The sequence below is a fragment of the Nomascus leucogenys genome, chromosome 22a, assembly GCF_006542625.1.
Source record: "Nomascus leucogenys isolate Asia chromosome 22a, Asia_NLE_v1, whole genome shotgun sequence".
Classification (NCBI taxonomy): domain Eukaryota; kingdom Metazoa; phylum Chordata; class Mammalia; order Primates; family Hylobatidae; genus Nomascus; species Nomascus leucogenys.
In genome coordinates, this window is record NC_044402.1 from 74,572,760 (window position 1) to 74,596,808 (window position 24,049).

The 24,049-nt window shown below is 40.0% G+C and overlaps 1 protein-coding gene and 1 pseudogene across 3 annotated transcripts in view; both read right to left on the reverse strand.

Annotated features, from left to right (window-relative positions):
• The window catches only part of OLA1 (Obg like ATPase 1), a 181,665-nt gene extending 157,721 nt beyond the window's left edge, over positions 1-23,944 (reverse strand). The window contains exons 1-3 of one of the 2 annotated variants that reach the window (XM_003253728.3): positions 23,765-23,944; positions 22,033-22,133; positions 4,447-4,590 (exon numbers count right to left, since the gene is read on the reverse strand). In XM_003253728.3, the coding sequence (XP_003253776.1) occupies positions 4,447-4,590; positions 22,033-22,133 (245 nt within the window). In that variant the 5' untranslated portion in view covers positions 23,765-23,944. The remainder of the gene's footprint in view (positions 1-4,446; positions 4,591-22,032; positions 22,134-23,764) is intronic. The other variant, XM_004091970.3, reaches the window with a different exon arrangement.
• On the reverse strand, positions 125-4,009 carry LOC105738203 (annotated as a pseudogene). The gene is made up of 2 exons (XR_001114002.1): positions 3,935-4,009; positions 125-1,629 (listed from the first exon to the last, which is right to left on the reverse strand). The product of XR_001114002.1 is annotated as a tyrosine-protein phosphatase non-receptor type 2 pseudogene (transcript).
• Positions 23,945-24,049: the final 105 nt, after the last annotated feature.

The window sequence follows — 24,049 nt, forward strand, 5'->3', positions numbered from 1 at the left end:
CTCTCGAGACTAAAATGATGTTAAACATCTTTTTAATCGCTATACGGTAATAAACACAGACTACCAAAAACATTTATTAATGTTCTTCTTTTTTTTTATTGGCAGGAATTTCTTTTTTTTTTTAATTTAACAAAAATATTTAATGCTGCCAAAAAGTAGTATAAAAATACAGTAGGAATGGCAGTACAATACAAAGTAATCTCTCCTAATTTATTTCTTGTACATCTTTCTACATTTCATACACTCATTAAAAACACTTAACACATCCAATTAAAGGTTCTGCAAAGTCTTCTGCTGGTGGGTGCTCTTCATCCCCTGGATGTAAAGTTTACTTTGTAAACAAACAACTGTGAGGCAATCTAGAGGGTTGGCGAGCCTCACTTTAGTTTCCAGAGTGGGCTTCAGGTCTTGCTTTGCACATCAATGGTTCAAAATTTATAGCTGCAGAATATTCTCAAGTCATGAATATTAGGTGTCTGTCAATCTTGGCCTTTTTCTTTTTCGTTCATTCTCATTTAGCCTCTGTTTCATCTGCTGCACCTTCTGAGCTGTGGTGGCCTTTCTGTCCTCTCGAATACGTTTCCGTAGAGCACTCTCACTGTTCTCCTCCACTGTATCTTGCATTTTAGAGGAAGGTCCTGTACGTTGGTCACCTGTCAGTTTTTCTTTTTCTAGACCTATTCTCTTCCCATTGTATTTTTCAGTCATTATTTTGTTTGGTGAATGATCAAAGGCAGGAGATAAGTGTTCCTTAGAAAGTTCTTTCCATCGTTTCTGTATACCAGAATCTCCCTTTATACATTTTGCTCCTTCTATTATAGCCATGTATGAGAATCTCAGTTGATCTGGGGTCTGAATAAGACCCATTCGGTATTTTCTCATGTTCAATAACACTTGTTTAATGTTAATATCATCTCCTTTTTCCATCAAAACAAGACAAGTGTCTACCAGAGAGAAGGTGCCAGAGCGCCCAATGCCTGCACTACAGTGGATCACCGCAGGCCCATGGTCAGGGTTCAAGGAGCCAGATTCTCTCACTTTAAACAAGAAATTGAGAAATGAAGCTGGTGATTCAGGGACTCCAAAATCTGGCCAGGTGGTATAATGAAAGTGAGATATTGTTCTGGTTTCACCACTATTGATATTTTCTAATTGTAGTAGAGGTACTGTATAATACAACTTCACATCTTCTGACAAGAGCTTCACACTGAATCCTGTTTCTTTAAACAGCATCTCTTGGTCATCTGTTGGCCAGTACTGTGCACATTTAACCGATTCTTTCTCCACAATGCGGTTCAGCATGACAACTGCTTTGGTCTTCTGCTGCCAAACCATAAGCCAGAAATGGCAGCATGTGTTAGGAAGTGGACCCTGTGTTAAGATGTAACTCCTTTGTGCCTCTTCTAAGTCAACTAAACTGGCATTAATATAATCATTCTCAGCATTTTGCAGTTTAACACGACTGTGATCATATGGGCTTAGATCTCTGTATCTGTTTCGAAATCTGTTTTCTGGAAACTTGGCCACTCTATGAGGATAGTCATGGGACTCATTTCGAATTTCCAAGTACAGCGGCTGCCAGCGACGCTGAGTTTCCAACTCTTCGACGGCAGGAATTTCTGTCGTTCTCTTTTTGAGACGGAATTTTGCTTTTGTTGCCCATGCTGGAGTGTAATGGCACCATCTCGGCTCACTGCAACTTCTGCGTGCCAGGTTCAAGCGATTCTCCTGCCTCAGCCTCCTGAGTAGCTGGGATTACAGACATGGGCCACCACGCCCGGCTAATTTTGTATTTTTAGTAGAGATGGGGTTTCTCCATGTTAGTCAGGCTGGTCTGGAACTCTTGACCTCAGGTGATCCGCCCACCTCGGCCTCCCAAAGTGCTGGGATCACAGGCGTGAGCCACTGCGCCCAGCCTTATTAATGTTCTTCAATAGAAACAGGCTGGTGGGGCTGGGCACAACTTTGGGAGGCCAAGAGGGGAGGATTACTTGAGCCCAGGAGTTCAAACCAGCCTAGGCAACATGGCAAGACCCCATCTCTACAAAAAATTTAAAACTTAGCCAGGCACAGTGGCATGTGCCTGTAGTCCCAGCTACTCAGGAGGCTGAGGTGAGAGAATCATTTGACTGTGCCCAGGAATTTGAGGCTATAGTGAGCTATGATCACACCACTGCACTCCAGCCTGGGCAACACAGTAAGATTCTGTCTTTTAAAAAAAAAAAAAAGAAAGAAAGAAAGAAAAGAAAGGCCAGGCACAGTAGCTCATTCCTGTAATCCCACCATCTTGGGAGGATGAGGCAGGAGGAATGCTTGAGGCCGACAGTTCAAGACCACCCTGGGGCAACATAGCAATACCCCATCTCTATTTTAAAAAGAAAAGAAAGGAAAAAAACAGAGATAAAAAACAACTGAACAAATACATGATCCTGGTTTAGATGCAACAAAGCATATTATTGGAACAACCGAAAAAATCTACATAAAGTCTATGAATTAGATGGTAATATGGGATCAGTGTTAATCCCGTAGTAAACTACCCTGATTTTGATGGTTTACTATGGTTGTGTGGGAGGATATCTTTGTATATAGTAAATACAAACTAAAGAACCAAAGTATAATATGGCATCATGTCTATAACTTATTCTCAAAGGTTCTAAGAATCTGGGTATGCAAGGGTATATAAGCACTTGTGTACTTTTGCAGCTTTTATATAAATTTAAAATCATTTAAAAATAAAAAGGTTTTAGAAAGGACACTGAAATCAGCCTGAAGAGCAAATCTGAGGGATATAATTTGAGCATCAAATCAATGTTTGTGACAGATTAAAACCAATAAAATAACACTCATCTGAATAAATACATGAATGAACAGATGAAGATGAGAAAGCTTTTCCTTACATTACAGTAGTAACAAATGAAGGAGGAATGATAGAATTACAAAATCACCGTGTGAGAATCCTCATAGTAAAAATTAATTCATTAAAAAAATCAATGGATGCTACAACTAGTAAGTGAAAGTGAGAAAAGTGAATGAGTTCAGTATATACTTTGTAGTTAGAACTCACAAAATTGCTGATAAGACTGGATACGGGGTGAGGGGAGAGAAGAATCAAAGATAAATGGTGGGCACTGATTTAAGCAACTGAGGAAATGACAGTGCTATTTATTGAGTTATGGCAGTCCTGAAGAAGAATTTGGTGCAAGAAGGTGAAATCAAGAGGGCATTTTGGACATATCAAGTCTAAGGCACCTATCAGACCTCCAAGTGTCAATATCAAGGAGGCAGTTAGAGATAGAAATCTGGAGTTCTGCAGAGTTCAAGAAACGAGACAGAAACTTGGGATTTATCAGGACATTAAAAATAGTAAATTATTAAAAACAAACTAAATTATCAATAATAAGCAAATGGTAAACTGTGCTACATTCATATAACATAGCAATAAATATAAGTATTATATTAGAAATTATTACTTAAGTCTGTATTGCTTAATCCAGAAAGATATTAATAATATCCCAAGTAAAACAAGTATTCTATTTCTGTAAGTAAGTGTGCACAAAGTCAGGAAATTATGGAAGGATATATCCCCAAAGTATTTACAACTGTTATATCAAGGTAGAGGAAGTACAGGTGGTTTTCACTCCTCTCATTATACATTTCCCTACTGTCTGAACTTCCTACAATGAACTTAAACTATCTCACTTTTTCCTAATAAAACAGTTTTACTTATTTTTTTAATTGAAGACATAATACATGCTTATTGTAAAAAAATTCAAACATAGAGGAATATAAGAATAAAGTAAAAATCACCTAAAAATTCCACTGCCCAGAGATAATCATCAGTTAGTCTATGATCATTTCATACATTTTTTATGCATAAAAACAAACGCATTTAGTTTTACATGAATGAGATCACATAATACAGACTAATTACTACCTCTATTTCATACTCCCCAGAAAAAAAAAATTGCAATGTTAACAACTGGGTATACCCTTCTACACCCTTCTCCATACTCTGCATTATGTTTTTTCTTTTTGAGACGGAGTCTTGCTCTGTTGCCCAGGCTGAAGTGCAGTGGCGTAACTCAGCTCACTGCAACCTCCACCTCCTGGGTTCAAGCAATTCTCCTGACTCAGCCTCCCAAGTAGCTGGGATTACAGGCACCCACCACCATGCCCGGCTAAATTTTGTATTTTTAGTAGACAGTGGTTTCACCATGTTGGCCAGGCTGGTCTCAATCTCCTGACCTCGTGATCTGCCTTCCTGGGCCTCCCAAAGTGCTGAGATTACACGTGTGAGCCACCGCGCCCAGCCTTCTGCATTACTTTTATAATCACCCAAAACAATAATGCTACATTAATTTTAAAAGAAAAACTCTTCTATATGACTTTAAACATCTGCCCAGTCTACACAAAACCACCAAATAAATAGCATAAAATATCTCTTACCTTGCTGGTTTGTGGTATTGGCAAAGAAAGTCAAACCTTTCATCTGGCACAGGTACTCTGCTCTCATTAGGATCAATAGTGCAGAATGGGAAGTTTTCTGCTGAAGCCTGACTGTTGGTTAATACATTGAAGAAAGTAGATTTCCTAAAACGAATAAAAGCAATTTCAATCAATTCTTAAGTTAACACCAAGAAAAATTTATCTCACTCTAATTTCAATGCTCAAATAAGATCCATGAGGAATATAAAACCAATCTACAAAGAGAGGGAAAAAGGAACAATACATTTTTTACTAACAGAAGTGAATGAAATTTACAACGGTAAAGCGGCAGCTCATGACTTGTAATTAGGTTATTTCCCCATCACAGTCTATCTGAAACTTGAAAAGCATGTTCCCAAAGAATCTTTGTTATAAGTTAGAGTTTCATGTCATACTACAAAATCTATTTTTTTTTTCATAATATACCTGATCGTACCAGCATCACTTCATCTATACCTAACAAAACCTTCTCTAGCATGAAATGTAGAAGGCATGTCTCTAGTTAAGTCAACGACTTTCCAAAAACTCTGAATTGGGAAAGAGATGCTAAATGTCTAGTATCTGATAGGAAATGGGAGGTTGGCCCTCAGAACTGCCTTCTAATCATTAGTATGTAAGGATTACTGGTGAGTCTAGAATTGTGAATTATGAAAGTCAAAATGTGAATTTTATTCAAGGTATGACTTAAATCAAGAAAATATAATATCTATCAATATGGAATAAACTAGTCACTACTTTTCTAATCATTTGACTGCTATCAAGTAATACATGCTCAGAGAAAGCCCACTCACGTTAACATCAGCCATGTTTTTTTTAAAAAATGTGATAATACTTTATCATTCATGTCTTAAAAAATGAAAAAAGAAATAAAATTTTAAAAATAAAAAAATATGATAATATGGTGCCAAATATCATATAGAGTAAAATCCAAAACAAAATTTTAAACTCTCAGTGGCCATCTTTTAAGTACGCTAGGCGATTAATTCTTTGAAGACTGTTAAAGTGGTTACCGTGTCTTTCCTATACAAACTGTACTTTCAGAATAACCAATAGTTATGAAAAGAAAATTATTTTATAGACATATTCCAGCCAATAAATGAGGAAAGAATAAAAACTTAGAATAGCACCATTCTGCATCCCCTAACAAATTAATGGATCTTGGTAATAATTACCAATGAGAGTGAGTGCTGCAAAAAGAGGAGAAAAAAATAGTACCTCCCGAAAGAAGTATATACATCATCTGTCATCTTAATCTGACTGACATTTTACATATTACTGCTAGTTTACAGAAAATACAGAGGACAGAATAACATATTAAATGATACCACAGGGATAAAGTCAATAAAATCCAGACTCTGGAAAATTTTGTAAGACTGAAAACCAGATTTCTTCAACAGGTCATCTGGGGGCTGGAAGTAAGTGAGAAACTTCTTCTGGATGAGATGTAAAAGCTAACAGCAGGCCAACAATCCCAACCAGAACTAGAAAAGCCATCTAAAATGTGGGATACAGAAGTCATCTGTTTGAAGGGTCTGGGATTCTGAAAATGAAAACAAAAAATTTGGAAGAAGTGATTTGACCTCCACAGCCTCTTTTACCCTGGGGACCTGTGCCCATTCTGGGCAAAAGAAGGATGCAAGGATCCAGACTTTACACCCATAGAAAGCTGATGCTGAAGGAGAAAGAAACCAACAAAACATTTGGAGGAGACTTGGAGAACCTCAGGTACACCACCAGTTTTTCCGCTGGGGATATTTTCCTCAAGAGAAAACTACAAAAGCCTACTCAAGTAATTGGTAACACAGACTGGCCCACACTCCATACCTTCTTCCCCTCTCCATGAAAAAATTTAAAATAAAGAGTGATAGTTAAGTTGCCAGAAGAGTCCAGGAATCCTTATTTATCTAAAATGTAATGAAAATATTGTATACCTACAATGAAAATATTGCAGAATAATGTTGTAATAAAAGTACTTAAGACAAAATTTAAATCTATTAATTTAAACATTTATAGGACACTTGGACCTAACGTTATGAAGACAAAATAAAATGCTATTGCATTTTTGTATACTGTAGTTTAAAAACTGCTCATTGCTATTACCACAGTCAATTGCAATTCTAAAAAGGCCATAGGTTGTTTATGGAGTTTTTTTCAAATTTATGGCGATTACTGTGTACAGTATTTTATATCGTCTACCTGGACAAAAATAAGTATGTTTTGTGATTTTTTTAAATGTATCCCTTAAAACATATTATATGGTAAAATGTAGCAAAAGAAAATTCCTTAGGCAGAAAAAGTTCTTACATACATTCAAACTAAACTTAGAAGACAAATATCCATTTTCACAGACTGTCTCATTTTAGACGAATTTTAAATTTCATGAAACCCAAGTCATCTGTAGCTTCTAACAGCTTTGCAGGTATAAAAAAGTAAAAAGAAATAAGGAAGAAGGAAAAAGAAAAATTTATAAGGATCATTACTACAGGCTTCAGTGACAACTAAAGACATTTTGATCTATTCAAATCTATTAAGAAAAGCCTTGCAAAAGCAAAGAATTTGAAAGTTTTGCCCTATGCCTGAAGTGTTAAAGCCCATATGCTTTTTGTAAAATGAGAACTTTTTAAACATACACACACACACACACACACACACCTAGATCCCTTGAGGTTAATATTAAAGCTTAAAAGTAGGAGAAAGATTCAAAGTTGTAGGAATTTCTCTCATGCAAGAATGGGTTTACATAACTTATTTCAGCAATGATAGCATTAAAAGAAAAAAAACACAGTGACTAGACTAAATGTATGCCCCCTAGACTTAGGACCTAAATACTTTATTTTGGAAATTACTATTTTACTCTATTAAGTCAATCTGACTGAATAGATGTTTTATGTAAAACTTTACACAAAATTGCGGCATGTAATGGGAAGTAGGGATACCAGTGCAAATTCCCACAGCATTCTGAATTAACCATTTATATATAATATCCATCCAAAACATGGGAAAAGAAGTAGAAAGTCCTTTCGAAATGTTTTCAATTTAGATATAACTAAACTGTTAAAAGCATCTATCTAATAGATACACAAACACGTAAGATGACAGAAATAAATACCAATCCATGTATACATGGGTGAGTATAATTACATATTTTCTAACTCCATCGGAGAAGAAGGCCTAAAAACAGCAACACTTCAGCAGCAATGATCACACCTAGAGAAATGTCTACTCTCAACAGATTATTTCTCCAAAGAGACACAAATGGCTAAAAAAATATGAAAAGATGCTCAACCACTAATCACTAGAGAAATGTAAATCAAAACCACAATGAGATATAACCTTACAATTATTAGGATGGCCACTATCAAAAAAACAGGATAACAAGTGTTGGCAAGAGTACAGAGAAATTAGAACTCTGTGCACTGCTGGTAGGAATGTAAAGTGGTATAGACACTATGGAAAACAGTTTGAGGTTCCTCAAAAAAGTAAAAATAGAATTACCATATGATCCAGCAATCTCACTTCTGGGTATATATCCAAAAGAGTTGAAAGCAGGATCTCAAAGAGATATTTGCAAACCCATGTTCATTTATACATTATTCATAATAGCCGAGAGGTAGAACCAAATGTCCATCAACAGATGAATGGATAAAGAAAATGTTATCTACATATGATAGAATATTACTCAGCCCTTAAAAAGAAGGAAATCCTGTCACATGCTACAACATGAATAAACTTTAAGGACACTATGCTGAGTAAAATAAGCTAATCACAAAAGTATAAACACTTTATGATTCCACTTATATTCATATACTCATATATTCTACTTATATGAGACATCTAGAGTAGTCAAAATCAAGGAAACAGAAAGTAGAATGGTGGTTTCCAGGGGCTGGGGGGAAAGAGAAATGGGAAGTTGTTCAATGGGTATAGAGTTTCAGATATGCAAGATGAAAAAGTTCTAGAGATCTGTTATACAACAATGAATATAGTTAACACAGTTGAACTGCACATTAAAAAACAATTAAGATGGTTAATTGTATAATATATTACATGTTTTATTTTGAGACAGAATCTCACTCTGTCACCCAGCTAGAGTGCAGTGCCACGATCTCAGCTTACTGCAACCTCTGCCTCCTGGGTTCAAGCGATTCTCATGCCTCAGCCTCCAGAGTAGCTGGGACTACATGTGCGTGACACCACGGCCAGCTAATTTTTCGTACTTTTAGTAGAGATGGGGTTTTGTCATGTTGGCCAGGTTGGCCTTGAACTCCTGAACTCAAGTGATCCTCCTGCCTCAGCCTCCCAAAGTGCTAGGATTATAGGCGTGAGCCACCGCGCACGGCCATATATTATGTGTTTATTACCATAATTTCTTTAAAAAGTATCAAACTCAAATGGATAAATATTATACAAAATACCTAACCAGTACTCTTCAAAAATAAACCTTTAAAGGTCATGAAAAATAAAACATTCAGAAACTGTCAAAGATTAGAGGAGATAGGAGACATGAAGACTAAAATGCAACATGGTATTCAACACAGGAAAAGACAAAGGACATTAGTGGGAAAACTGGTGAAATCCAAATAAAGTCTGCGGTTTAGTTAATAGTAAAAAAGCAAATACAGTTAACCCTTGAACAACACTGGTTTGAAATGCATGTTCAAAGTGCATGTGTCTACTTATACACAGATTATTTTCAATAAAATTTACACTGAATGTGCCTGCCCCTCCTTCCTCTCCTTCCACTTCCTCTCTGTCTTCTGCCTCTGCCACCTGAGACAGCAAGACCAAACCCTCCACCTCCTTCTCCTCCTCAACTCACTCAACATGAAGACAACAAAGACCTTTATGATGATCCACTTTCACTTAGTGAATAGTAACTACATTTTCTCTTCCTTATGATTTTCTTAATAACATTATTTTCTCTAGCTTAGTTTATTGTTAAGAATACAGTATAGAGTAACATACAAAATATAGCTTAATCAACTGTCTATGTTATTGGTAAGGCTTCCAGTCAATAGTTGGTTATTAGTAGTTAAGTTTTGGGGGAATCAAAAATTACATGCAAATCTTTGACTGGGCCAGGGGTCAGTGCTCCTAATCCCTGAGCTGTTCAAGGGTCAACTGTAATTGCTTTTTTAACTTTCTTATTTTTTGGAGATAGGGTCTCACCTTATTGCCCAGGCTGGAATGCAGTGGCATGAACATGGCTCACTGCAGCCTTGACCTCCCAGGATCAAGAGACCCTCCCGCTTCAGCCTCTCAAGCAGCTGGGACTACAGGTGCGTACCACCACCCCTGGCTAGTATCTGTATTTTTTGTAGAGACAGGGTTTCACCCTGTTGCACAGGCTGGTCTTGATCTCCTAAACTCAAGCAATCCGCCAGCTTCAGCCTCTTAAAGTGCTGGGATTATGGGTGTGAGCCACCATGCCCAGCCCTCAACTGTACCTTAATGAGCAAAAAAAAAAAAAAATTATTTGAAATTATGTGGTGATACAGCAATATAGACTAGAATTCTGAAAAAGAAACTCTTTTAAAATTTTAAAACTAGGTGGGGCATGGTAGCCCAAGCCTGTAATCCCAGCACTTTGGGAGGCAGAGGCAGGCAGATCACTTGAGGTTAGGAGTTTGAGACCAACCTGGTCAGTATGATGAAAGCCCATCTCTACTAAAAATACAAAAATTAGCCAGGCATGGTGGCACATGCCTGTAATCACAGCTACTTGGGAGGCTGAGGTAGGAGAATTGCTTGAACCTAGGAGAAGAGGTTGCAGTGAGTGGAGGTCGCACCACTGCACTCCAGCCTGGGCAACAGAGCGAGACTTTGTCGTCGGAAAAAAAATACATAATTAAAACTTAAAACCCATTAATCTATGAAGTACCTCTAAGGCACACAGTTACTGCTGAATACTAGGAAAGAGTGATTAGGAAAACAGATCTGTTATTCAAAAAGATCATTCAGAACATATTAAAAAGAGAAAGTAAATAAGTCCCAAATCATAGATTTCTATGAAAGAACAGGCATTCTGGAATATTGACAAGTCGACAATAAGATTTAAGTTCCATTTAAAATGGTATTGGGGAGTTTTGCTTCCCCTCTGCTACAAGAACTGCCCTCCTGCTACAAAGAGCTAGAAAACCAGACAAAATCTATGAAATAATAGTTTTCACACAAAGGACAATATGCATCACAGGACTGTGTTCCCTGAGAGAAGAATAACAAATAAACTAAGCTCTACAATTGCTCCAGCTTACTGCCTACTGATGCTTTCAAAGTCACTATTCCAAGAGGGGAAACCAACAGCACCCAGTAGTCACACCAAGTTGAAGAGACTAAGATGAGAGTTAGGAGGCCAAGGCAGCTAGAATTTATGGGAGAGTATACTAGAAAGGCAGGAGCTGCACAGAGAAAACGCTCTGAAGAGCTGCAGAGGGTCCCTTCAAGAACACAGCTAAGTAATGATTTGCGCATGAGTAAATTCAATCACTACAAGTCCAGGGAAAGAATCACCCAAACAGAGTAGGATGAACAATTCTCAGGGGTCACACAGAGATTGGAACAGTTCACACTCCTATGAGCCACAGTGGAGAGATCTTGTAATAAAAGGGAATTTGGATAGAGTCCTCAGAAGGGTCAGGTCTTAGTACTAGGGCTTAAGTAGCACCAGAACACAAAATCATATTAATCCATCATAAGAAGACTCAAAACAATTAATCTGATACATAAATAACTAAATGCCATACTGAGGTCCAATACTCTTCAAAGGAAAACAACAATATTTAGCATTTAACATAAAATCCACAGTGTATGGAATCCAATAAAAATTGTGAGACATGCAAAAAAGCAGAAATATATATACCAAAATCAGGATAAAAGTCAGTAAATACAAATATAGTAATGAGAGATGAAGTAGCATAAAAGGACCTTAAAATAAATGTTACAAATCTTTTAAAATTTTTCTTAAGGATATAAAAGCTAATATAAAGACAATGAGGAAGAAAATGAAACACATGATAAATATCCAAATAAAATTATTGTTAAAAAGATACAATATTTGAAATAAAATGAAATTGAAATGAAAAATACACTGGACATGATTAGCAGCAGATAGGACACTGCAAACAAAAGACCTTGAAGACAGCAATAGAAGTATCCAGATGAAGCACAAAGAGAGAAAAAGACTGGAGAAAGAAATAACCGGAGCTTCAGCAGGATACTATCTAGGGAAGAACATGCATTTACAGTCATGCATTGCTTAATGATGGAGATACATTCTGAGAAATGGGTCCTTAGGCAATTTCATCATTGTGTGAACATTATAGAGTATATTTACACAAACCTAGATGGTACAGCCTACTACACACCTAGGCTATATGGGATAGCCTATTGCTTCTAGGCTAAACCCGTACAGCATGTTACTGTACTGAACACTGTAGACAAATGTAACACAATGGCAGGTACTATATATCTAAACATAGAAAAGGAACAGTAAAAATACAGTATAAAAGTGATATAGGACGCTTACCATGAGTGGAGCTTGCAGGCCTGGAAGGTGCTCTGGGTGAGTCAATGAGTGATGGTGAGTGAATGTGAGGGCCTAGGACATTACTGTACACTGCTGTAGACTTTATGAACACTGTACATTCAGGATACACTAAAATTATTTTTTAATATTTTTCTTTCTTCAATAAATTAGCCTTAGCTTACCAATACTTTTTACTTTATCAACTTTAATTTTAACTTACTCTTTTGTAATAACACTTAGCTTAAAATACAAATACACTGTATAGCTGTACAAAAATATTTTTTCTTTATATGCTTATTCCATATGCTTTTTTATATCTTTAAAATGTGTGCTTTTTTAAAACTTTTTTGTTAAAAACCAAGACATAAACACGTACATTAACCCAGGCCTACACGGAGTCAGATCATCAATATCACTGTCTTCCACCTACACATTTTGTCCCACAGGAAGGTTTTCAGGGGCAATAACACACATGGAGCTGTCATCTCCTATGATAACAATGCCTCCTTCTGGAATACCTCCTGAAGGAACTGCCTATGGCTGTTTTACAGTTACTTTTTTTTTATAAGTAGAAAGAGTACACTCTAAAGTAACAATAAAAATTACAGTATAGGCTGGGCATGGAGGCTAATGGCTGTAATCCCAGCACAAAGAGGATGAGGCAAAGAGATCGCTTGAAGCCAGGAGTTCAAACCAGCCTAGGCAACACAGAAAGTCCCCATCTCTACAAAAATGTATCTTTTTAATTACCCAGGTAGGGTGGTGTGTGCCTGTAGTCACAGCTATACTCAGGTGGCTGAGGCAGGGGGATTGCTTGAGCCCAGGAGCTCTAGGCTGCAGTAAGCTATGATCAGGCCACTGCACTCCAGCCTGGGCAACGGAGCAAGACTCTGTCTCAAAAAACAAACAAACAAAAATTAACTATAGTAAATACATAAGCCAGTAACTGTCATTTATTATCAAGTATTACGTACTGTACGTAATTGTATATGCTATACTTGTATACGACTGGCAGCACAGGCTTGTTTACACTAGCATCACCACAAACGTGAGTAATGCCTTGCACTATGAAGTTACCACAGCTACAATATCACCAGGTGATAGAAAATTTTCACCTCCGTTATAATCTTATGGGACCTCCGTCATATATGCAGTCAGTCATTGACCAACATCACTACGCAGCACTTGCCTGTAATAGGCATCCCAGAAAGGGAATAAAGTAGAAGATTATCTTCAAAGCACTAGAATAACTGTTAACCTAGAATTCTACCCAGTGAAAATATCTTTCAAAATGAAGAAGTCATAAGCACATGAAAAGATGTCAATATTCTTAGCCATCAAGAAAACACCAATTGGCCAGGCACAGTGGCTCATGCCTGTAATCCCAGCACTTTGGGAGGCGGAGGCAGGCGGATCACCTGAGCTCAGGAGTTTGAGACCAGCCTGGGTCAACATGGTGAAATCCTGGCTCTACTAAAAATACAAAAATTACCTGGTGGTGGCGCACACCTATAATCCTGTTACTTAGGAGGCTGAGGCAGGAGAATCACTTGAACCTGGGAGGTGGAGGCTGCAGTGAGCCAAGACTGTGCCACAGAACTCCAGCCTGGGCAACAGAGTGAGACTCTGTGTCCAAAAAAAAAAAAAAAAAACAGAAAAAACACCAATCAAAAACTTCACAACTTGGCTATAATCAAAAAGATAACAACAGAAGTGTTGACAAGGATGTGAAATATTGGAACCCACATACACCGCTTGTGCGCATATAAAATGGTGCAGCCACTTTGGAAAACAGTTTGGCAGTCCTCAATAGTTAAATATACAGTCACATGTGACCCAGAAATTCTACTCTTAAATATATACCTAAGAGAAATAAAATCATATATCTAAATAAAAATTTATGTACCCTAAGGCTGAAGCAGACAGAGTACAAATAACATATTGTACTGAAATATAAAATATGTTGTATATAACTGAAAGATACTGTGGTGTCAGAAACTAGAAAGCACTCAAAAAATAAAGAGGACATGTCAAAAGGAATATAAATGAACATAAAGGCTCCTAATCACCAAATATGGGCAATTAGAGTGACAAAATAACAACAGTAAAGGATTATAACCAAAAGAGTAAATTAAGAATCTATACTGATATAAATAAATTATAATCAAATACATGAATAAATGGGAAACTTTTGTACAATAGGATTTTACACAATAGAATTTCCATTGTTCCTTCTATAAATTGTTTCTTCTAAATGTAGAAGAAATAAGGGATATTTTTTAATCACCATTTGGCAAACACCACAATAATAACTGTTTCAGGAAGAATCAATAACACATGCCAAAATTAGGGGGCAAACGTATGAGAAACAATATTATGTACAAAATTTCAAAGGACCCCCTACAAGATGCTTATTAATTGCAATGGGAAAAATAATAACCCTTTCATGAAGAAATCTGTCAGATACCAACGAGCAATCAAAGTTACCATCACCAAAAATGGACAAATCAACATCATGTGCTTTCTAATACACTGTATTGAAAAGCATATGTTACTTCTATATTTCAGATATTAATCTGAAATTAATTATGAGGAAACATCAGACAAACCCCAAATGAGAGCTGTACACAATAACTGGCCAGTACTCTTCAGAAGTGTCAAGGATATCAAATATAAAAAGAGACTAAGAATGTATTCCAGGTTAAAGGAAACTAAGGAAACAAAACACTTAAATGCAGCTGGGCACAGTGGCTCATGCCTATAATCCCAGCACTTGGAAGGATGAGGTGGGAGGATCACTTGAGGCCAGGAGTTTGAGACCAGCCTGGGCAACATAGTGAGAACCCATCTCTACAAAAAAAAAAAAAAAGTTAAAAATTAGCCTGACATAATAAAATGTGCCTGCAGTCCCAGCTATTCAGGTGGCTGAGGTGGAAGCATCACTTGAGCCCAGGAATTTGAGGCTGCAGTGAGCTATGATCAGGCCAAGGTACGCCTGCCTGGGTGACAGAGTGAGACTCTATCTCAAAAAAAAAACAAAAAACAATTAAATGCAACATACAATTAGGGATTGAATCTTGGACCAAAAAAAGGACATTAGAGGAACAATTAGTAAATCAATGTTTATTTCCTGATTTTGATCATTGTATTATAGTTATAAAGATTTTAACACTTAGGGGATCCAAGCAGAGGTTAAATAGGAATTTTTAAAACTATTTTTCCAACTGTGAGTTTTTTTAAGCATGAAATTATTTCAAAAGAAATTTTTTTTCCATATGGGTCTTGCTATATTGTCCAGGCTAGAGTGTAGTGGCTATTCAGAGATCTCACTACCCATCAGGACAGGAGTTTTGATCTGCTCTGTTTTTGACCTGGACCAGTTCACCCTCCTTAGACAACCTAGTGATCCTCCACTCTGGATAGGTCACCATATCGATGCTGAACTTAGTGCAGACACTGGATCGCCACTATGGGTGGCGTTGCAGACACCCAATCAGCATAGCACACTACAGCCCAGAACTCCTGGGCTCAAGGGATCCTCCCACCTCAACCTCCTGAGTAGCTGAGACTACAGGTGGGCACCACTGAGACCAGCTCAAAATTTTTTTAAATTTAATCTTAAGTGAAAAGTCAAGCAAACTGGCAAGAGATCATTGTAATACATATCCAACAAAGAACTCATATCCAGAATAAAAAACTAATCAAGAAAAAAAAGACTTTTTACATAAGATATCCAATAACATATGAAAAGATGCTCAAAATCACAAGCCATCAAGAGATATCTCTGATATCCATAGATACCTGTCTTCTCGGTAGACATGGGAATCTGACTCTGAGCTTAACTTTATCAGCTCTTTAGAATGAAAATACTCAGATTACCAGTATTTGCAGCCTAGAGAATAATTTTCCTCCTGTGAGTTCCTTTGAGCAATCAAGAATGGAGCTTCTAAAAAACAAGTGAGCTAAGAATCAACTAGGAAGACTTCTAGGAACACACAGACATCACGTATTTTGTATTAGGAAAATAGTGGACTGCAGTGGATTGAAGATGGCCACACATTTTTTGTCACTCCTCCCATCAAGAGGTAGAGTCTATTTCCCCTCTCCCCATCCCTCTGGGCTGGTGTCATGACTTGCCTTGACCAAAAGATTTCTGTGTAAGTGTGCTGTGCCACTGCCACACCTCCGTTCTCTCGAGAGCCAGACACCAAGATATAAGGAAGCTTGGTCTAGAGACCATTTAGAAAGAGAATGAGGCCAAGTATAAGAGAAGTGCCCCAGACTTCCAGCCAATCCTGCTAAGGCCCCACATCTGTTAAAATGGCCATCTTGGATCTTCCAGTCTCAACTAGCTGCCAGCTGAATGCAGTCACATGGGGGATCCCAATGAGACTGGCAGAAGACCTATCTAACTCACTACACTCCCGACGAATAAAAATTGTTACTATTTTAAACCATGAACTTTTGGAATGGTTTGCTACACAACAACAGATAACTAAACAATGGTGATAATTCTCTTGCGATTTTTTCTTTTTTTTTTTTTAGCATTTTCTACAACCTTTTCCCTCAGCAATAGCAAATGGCTTTCACAGACACTGTGACTGGTCTGTAGAAAATTGGGAGAAGGCAATTTGCAGGGACACCAAAATGCATTCCCAGAAGGATCAGCTAAGCAAGACAATTACTCTCCTGGGGCAGTTTGTGACTGTTTGAACAGAGTATACTAGTTGCCCATAATATCCATTTTCCCCTTCTTTCAGAGTAATCGTTTTTTGTTTTTTCTTTTTAAGACAGAGTCACGCTCTGTGGCCCAGGTTGGAGTGCAGTGGCGCAATCTTGGCTCACTGCAACCTCTGCCTCCCAGGTTCAAGCCATTCTCCTGCCTTGGCCTCCCGAGTAGCTGGGATTAGAGGCGTGCACCCCCACACCCAGCTAATTTTTGTATTTTTAGTAGACATGGGGTTTCACCACGTTGGCCAGCCTGGTCTCAAACTCCTGACCTCAAGTGATCCTCTTGCCTCAGCCTCCCAAAGTGCTGGGATTACAGGCGTGAGCCTCCGCACCCAGCCAAGAGTAACAGAATTTTTAACTGAACATGTGGCTGTCAAAATAAAGACTACATTTCCTTGACTTCCTTGCAACTAAATTCTTGTGACTAAATTCTGGACAAAGGGATGTTGGCAGAAGTATGGTATGGCAGTTTACAGGAAAAAGGCTGCTAGTCAAGTTTGGCCCCTTGACCCTTCGGATAACCAGCTGCCTGGAATTCACAACACCTTAGACCAGCAGCCGCCAACATTTTTGGCACCAGGGACTGGACCATGAATTGGCTGACGGAAGCCAATTTTTCCACGGACCAAGGGGGATGGTGTGGGGGATGGTTTCAGGATGAAACTGCCCCATTTTAGATCATCAGGCATTAGTTCGATTCTCATAAGGAGCGTGCAACCTAGATCTCTTGCATGCGCAGTTCACAACAGGGCCTGCGCTCCTCTGAGAATCGAATGCTGCTGCTGACCTGACCGGAGGTGGAGCTAAGGTGGGAATGCTCACTCGCCTGCTGCTCACCTCCTGCCATGCCACCTGGTTCTTCACACGCCACAGATCGGTACCAGTCCCCAGCATGAGGTTCGGGGACCCTAGCCCCTAGAACATGAGGATGAGGCCACATCCTAGGGATTGCCAAGCTGTGAAGTGAAAGGAGCATGGGTTCCTGAGGACTTCATAAAGCAGGTCCACTATACCAATCTATGACTGCAAAATGTACATTTTTACATGAAGAAAAAAACTGGTTATCTGGGGTTTTCTGATGCTCTTAATTGAATCTAATCCCATCTGATGCAGTGGATAGCAACAAGAAGAGCTATCCCTCACAGAAATAAAGAAGTTTGGAACACTGTATCAAAATGTATTTTCCCCCCAATATTCTCTAAGCCTCACAACCACAATAATACACTGGTCCAACAGGAGCTCATTTATAAAGGGTCACTCGGGTAAGAAAAAGCAGTACAGAACTAGAAACCAAATCTCCATATTCTTTCTACTTCATTAAGAGGCCATTTAATTGCCCAGCACGGTGGCTCACACCTGTAATTCCAGCAGGCATGAGCCACCACACGGGGCAAGGAGACAGGCTTTTTTGTTTCTTTGTTTTTTTTTCAGACGGAGTCTCACTCTGTCACCCAGGCTAGAGTGCAGTGGCACGATCTCAGCTCACTGAAACCTCCGCCTCCCAGGTTCAAGCAATTCTCCTACCTCAGCCTCCTGAGTAGCTGGGATTACAGAGGCGTGCCACCACACCTGGCTAATTTTTGTATTTTTAGTAGAGATGGGGTTTCACCATGTTGGCTGGTCTCGAACTCCTGACCTCGTGATCCATCTGCCTTGGCCTCCCAAAGTGCTGGGATTACAGGTGTGAGCCACCGCGCCTAGCTGGAGGCATGTTTTAATGGGAGACATGTTTTGGGAGGCTGAGGCGGGCAGATCTCTTGAGCTCAGGAGTTTGAAACCAGCCTCAGGGCAGCATGGTGAAATTCCATCTACAAAAAATACGAAAATTAACCAGGCACGGTGTTTTGTGTGCCTGCAGTTCCAGGTATTCAGGAGGCTGAGGAGTGGAGACTGCTTGAGCCCAGGAGGTTGAGGCTGCAGTGAGCCATGATCATGCCACTGCACTCCAGCCTGGGCAAGAGAATAAAATCTGTTCAAAAAACAAAAACAAAAACATGTCTCCTTATCACTAAATCTACATCCAGCCGTCAAGGGGGAAATATGTATCCCATTAACAAATAATTACTAAATAGCTACTATGTTCCTAACACCATCGTATCCCGTTAACAAATAATTACTAAATAGCCACTATGTTTCTAACACCAGTCTAGGCACTAGAAATATACCAATAAGCAAGAACAAGACAATCGGTAGCTTCCTACCTTCGCAGAATTTAAATTGCAATGGAGGGGAATGTCAAACCACTTATTAAATTAGATAATATATATAAAGCACTCAAAATAGTGATTGGCATATAGTAAATGTTCAATATCTGATTAGCTATAAATATTGCCTCTAAGTTTCTGGGTCATCAGCCTTATGCAGACTAAAAAGTAAGCCTTCCTATTCACCCAGCTAAAAACCAAGAGATTCTCTAGATGGTTTTGTACTGAATGTCCTTACTTTTGATCAGCAGGCCATCCTTTAGAGAACTGTCTCCCTCCCACAATCTATATCTTGTAGACCTATACAGAAGCACACAGGTCCAGTCAGATTTCCTTACTCAGGAATTGGAATTACAGGAGAGACAAGAAATGAGACACACCCAGAAGTCCAGGGATTCACATGGCTGAGCTCCACATGGACCCGTTTCTGCCAGCACCATTTGGCTCCTATCCCTCTTGAGGCCTGGCTGTTCAGATCCTAATTCACTTATTCCAATAAACCTCTTTTTCTTGCTGAAAATAGCCAGAATTGTGTTGCTTACAAAGAATCCTACCTGATACAGTTGTGTGAAGTAAGATCATTCTACAAAAAGTAGTGTTTACAACCAAATACAATTGCCGAAACTCATTAAACTGTACCTTTAAAATGAGTGAATTTTACTATTTGTGAAGTATACCTCAATGACACTGGGCGGGGAAAGCATTTTATTTAAACGTGTAAACAGCACACTTATTCTGAATAATAAAATATTTTTAGGTTATTTCCACGTACATTAATTTCATTATGCTCTATGACTAAAAAGCTTATATGGTCATCCCTCCATAGCTGCAGGGGATTGGTTCTAAGATTCCAGCAGATCGAGTCCCTTATATACAATGGTGTAGTATAATACCTAATGCAATGTAAATGATAGGTAAATAGTTGTTTACTGTATTTTTTTATTGTTGTATTGTCATTTTTTATTTAATTAAAAAAAGTTTTTTTTTTTTTTTTTGAGACAGAGTCTCACTCTGTCACCCAAGCTGGGGTGCAGTGGCGGGATCTTGGCTCACTGCATCCTCCACCCCCCGGGCTCAAGCTATTTCTCCTGCCCCAGCCTCCCGAGTATCTGGAATTACAGGCTCCTGCCACCATGCCCGGCTAATTTTTGTTGTGTTTTTTTAAAGTAGAGACGGGATTTTGCCATGTTGGCCAGGCTGGTTTCAAGCTCCTGACCTCAAGTGATCCACCCACCTCGGCCTCCCAAAGTGCTGAGATTATAGGCATGAACCACCATGCCCGGCCAATTTTTTAAAAAATATTTTTGATTTGAGATTGGTTGAATCCAAGGATGTGAAACCACAGATACAGAGGGTTGCCTATATGTACAGAAAACACTTAATATGGCCCATTTTAATATAGCCCCATTTAAAATCAAGTTGTAGTAACTGCAACAATTCTAGAATGAGAAGTATGTCAATATCTAAAAACGATAACTTCCTTACTAGTGCAATAAAGCTCACAACATACATAATGATCATACCTTGCTTTCACATTTATTGATAGCACCCTACAGTATTTTAATTAATTATTTGTTTTGCTTACATTTCGACTCTCTACTTAGTCTTACTCTGCAAGCAGACTATATCACAGCAGGAAACCCCTTCAAAATGAAAACCTCTTCAAGCTCCAGGAAAGACTGAAATCAGGACAGCCATACTTGCTCATGTTTTACATTACATAAATTTAAGACATGCCTCACTTGGTCACACCATGCTCTATTCATTGAGGAATCCCTGTGACAGGAGCTCCTCAGAATACCTAAGAACATGATTGTCCTACTTGCCACCAATCTAAAAGGCCACCCTTGATCATTTTCACAAATCCACACTGAATCTGTTACCTATTAGTACACCCTAATCACTTTTGAGATGTTTTATATTTTAAGGTTAGTGAAAGGTTAAATAATGAAAAAGGAAGACTTGGACCGGGTGCAGTGGCTCACGCCTGTAATCCTAGCACTTCGGGAAGCCAGGGCAGGCAGATCACCTGAGGTCAGGAGTTCAACACCAGCCTGGCCAAGATGGTGAAACCCCATCTCTACTAAAAATACAAAAATTAGCCGGGCGTGGTGGCACATGCCTGTAATCCCAGCTACCCGGGAGACGGAGGCAGGATAATTGCTGGCACCTGGGAGGCAGAGGCTGCAGTGAGCCAAGATCACACCACTGCACTCCAGCCTGGGCAAAAGAGCAAGACTCTGTCACAAAAAAAAAAAAAAAAAAAAAAAAGAAGACTTTGAACACTTAAGTTGCATGTGTATAGATTTATGATAAACCCCACATGTATTTCCTATCACTCTCTTATTTGCATCTATTCAATTCACTGTAATTTTGAAAACATTACAGCCAGGCTCAGTGCCTCATGCCTGTAATCCCAGCACTACGAGAGGCTGAGGCAGGTGGATCATCTGAGGTCGGGAGTTCGAGACCAGCCTGGCCAACATGGTGAAACCCCGTCTCTACTAAAAATACAAAAATTAGCTGGGCGTGGTGGTGCGTGCCTGTAATCCCACCTACTCAGGAAGCTGAGACAGGAGAATCACTTGAACCCAGGAGGCAGAGGTTGCAATGAGTCAAGATCATGCCACTGCATTCCAGCCTGGGCGACAGAGTGAGACTCCATCTCAAAAAAAAAAAAAAAAAGAAAGAAAGAAAAGAAAATATTACAAAAACTCAAATTTCTGCTCTCAGAACTTTCAGATTTAGACACTTTATAACAGCAAACCTTTTACAAGTTCCACTACGAAATTCAAACTGTCACCTCCTTCTCCATCTAGCTTATGGTGGAGCTTTCAAATCGACTTCCTAAAGTATCCTACTGCATGGCCTTTGGTAGCCAGCCTATGTAGGTACCACACATAGCCAACCAGCACTGAAATCAATAAAATACATCTAAACTAAAGCCTAATTTTGCAACATTAATAGTCCAGCTTCCTGGCCTCTTTTCTTCAATTTAAAGTTTAATTACCTCACGGTTCCCATTTCTACAATAGGACCCAAAATATTTACAAAATGAAAATCACAAAAGCCCCAACGTTCACCTACCCAACATTTGGCAATCCAACAATACCAATTTTCAGTGAGGTTCCAAATCTTCCAATGATTGGGGGTGGTTTAATTCCATCACCTCCCTTTTTAGGGGGCATCTGAAATACCAAAGCAAACATATGAACAAAACTTTTTACTATCCACATGGACCCAAAACACATTTCATCACATAAAATATATTATTGAATTAAGATTAAGAACAAAACATACTGTATATAGCGACCCAAAACTAACACAGAGCTAAATCCACTTTTTTTAAGCAAACATTTTTTAAAAGTTCTGTAAACATATCTGTTGTCAAAAAAGTCATTGCTGAGAAGTCCCAGAAAGACTGATCTAAAATCAGTATTTGTTGGGCCGGGCACGGTGGCTCAGGCCTGTAATCCCAGTACTTCGGGAGGCCGAGGTGGGCAGACTGCTTGAGACCAGGAGTCGAGACCAGCCTGCCCAACACGGAGAAACCCGTCTCTACTAAAAAGAAAAAAAAAAAAAAATACGAAAAAGTAGCTGGCCGTAGGGCACGTGCCTGTAATTCCAGCTACTCGGGAGGCTGAGGCTCGAGAACTGCTTGAACCCGGGAGGCGAAGGTTGCAGTGCGCCAAGATCACGCCACTGGGCTCTGCCTGAGCGACAAAGCTAGGCTCTGTCTCAAATAAATAAATAAATAAATAAAATCTTTGTGGCACCAGGAATCAAAGACAAACTTAGAGCTTAGCTATCAATCTTCCATCCAGACTGCTCACAAAACACTTTATATCTTAACCTGATACATGGTTATATGAAAGAAAGCATTTGGAAGCAAGTACACAGAAGAGAGTCAAAGAAAATTCCATTGTGGAACCACCAGCAACCAAGTCACCCTTCACACCGAACCATTCCTCTATAATCTGGAATCTTATCTTTCCCATTCGCCACAACCCCCATTTTTCACATAGATGAACACCCACCAGGTACTGGGGTCCTTCCACCAAGTCCCTCCCACCTTTGGCACTGAAGGTACGGCTCATCAGTCCCCATAAACAACCTCCAAAATCTACACTATGGTTCCTATTTCCAATGGTAAATTAATCGACGGAACCTTTTTATTTACAAGTCGAAACTTTCTCTGTCCCTTACTAGTTCTGTCTCCAAATCATGCGTGCAGAATTAGTCCCACTCTCGGACTGCAAAGTGAAATCACAAGGACCGCTAAGCTCACGTCTCAGAAGCTGGGAACTAAAACTGTCCCAGTCTTCTGGCTGAGAGTTGTACCTCCTAGGACCACGCTAGGGCCCTGCCCTTGTAGCAGTATTCCAGCCTCTGATCCCTGACCCCGAGGGCCAGGAATTTCCCTTCTCAGCGTCCTGACACCTGTTCCTGGCCAACCCACAGGCCTCCAAAGAACAGATACATGAACAGCTCCTGTCGGGTCCTCTGGCCTACCAAGAGGTAGCCGGCAGCCCACCCAAAATAGGCCCCACCCCCCATCCTCCTCTCTGGACTGGGCCACCGGGCGTCCCGGCATCGGGAGAAGGCTTTCCCTAGGGCTTTCCCGCGTGGGGCGTAGGCCGATCTCCCGACGCGCGGCCTAGTCCGACAGCGCCTCATTCATCCACACACCCCCAAGCCACCCGCTGCCCTGGCCCCATCTTGGCCACTGGGCCCGGGCCCCGCGCCAGCCTCAGGGCAATGAACCCGGGCGCCGAAGACCTGGCGGAGATCGCGCCCCCGGGCTCCCTAAGGGCCTCACCGTGCTCGGCCTGGGCGATGACACGGGGTCGCAGCGGCAGCGAAAGAAAGGTCCTGCCGGCAGCCGGAGGCGGGGAGGAAGGAGGAGAGAAAGCAGGCCCGTCCCCTCCGCCGAGCGGCACGCACGACGGCGGCGACAGCAGCGGAACGGGCGGGCCGGGCGCCGAGCTGCACCTGCGCGCAGACCATGGTCCCCGCCCCTCCCCGCCTTGCCCGCGCGCCCCGCCCATTGGCCCAACCGGCCGGGGAGGCGGGAGTAGGGCGGGAGGAGCCCAGGGTGGGAGGA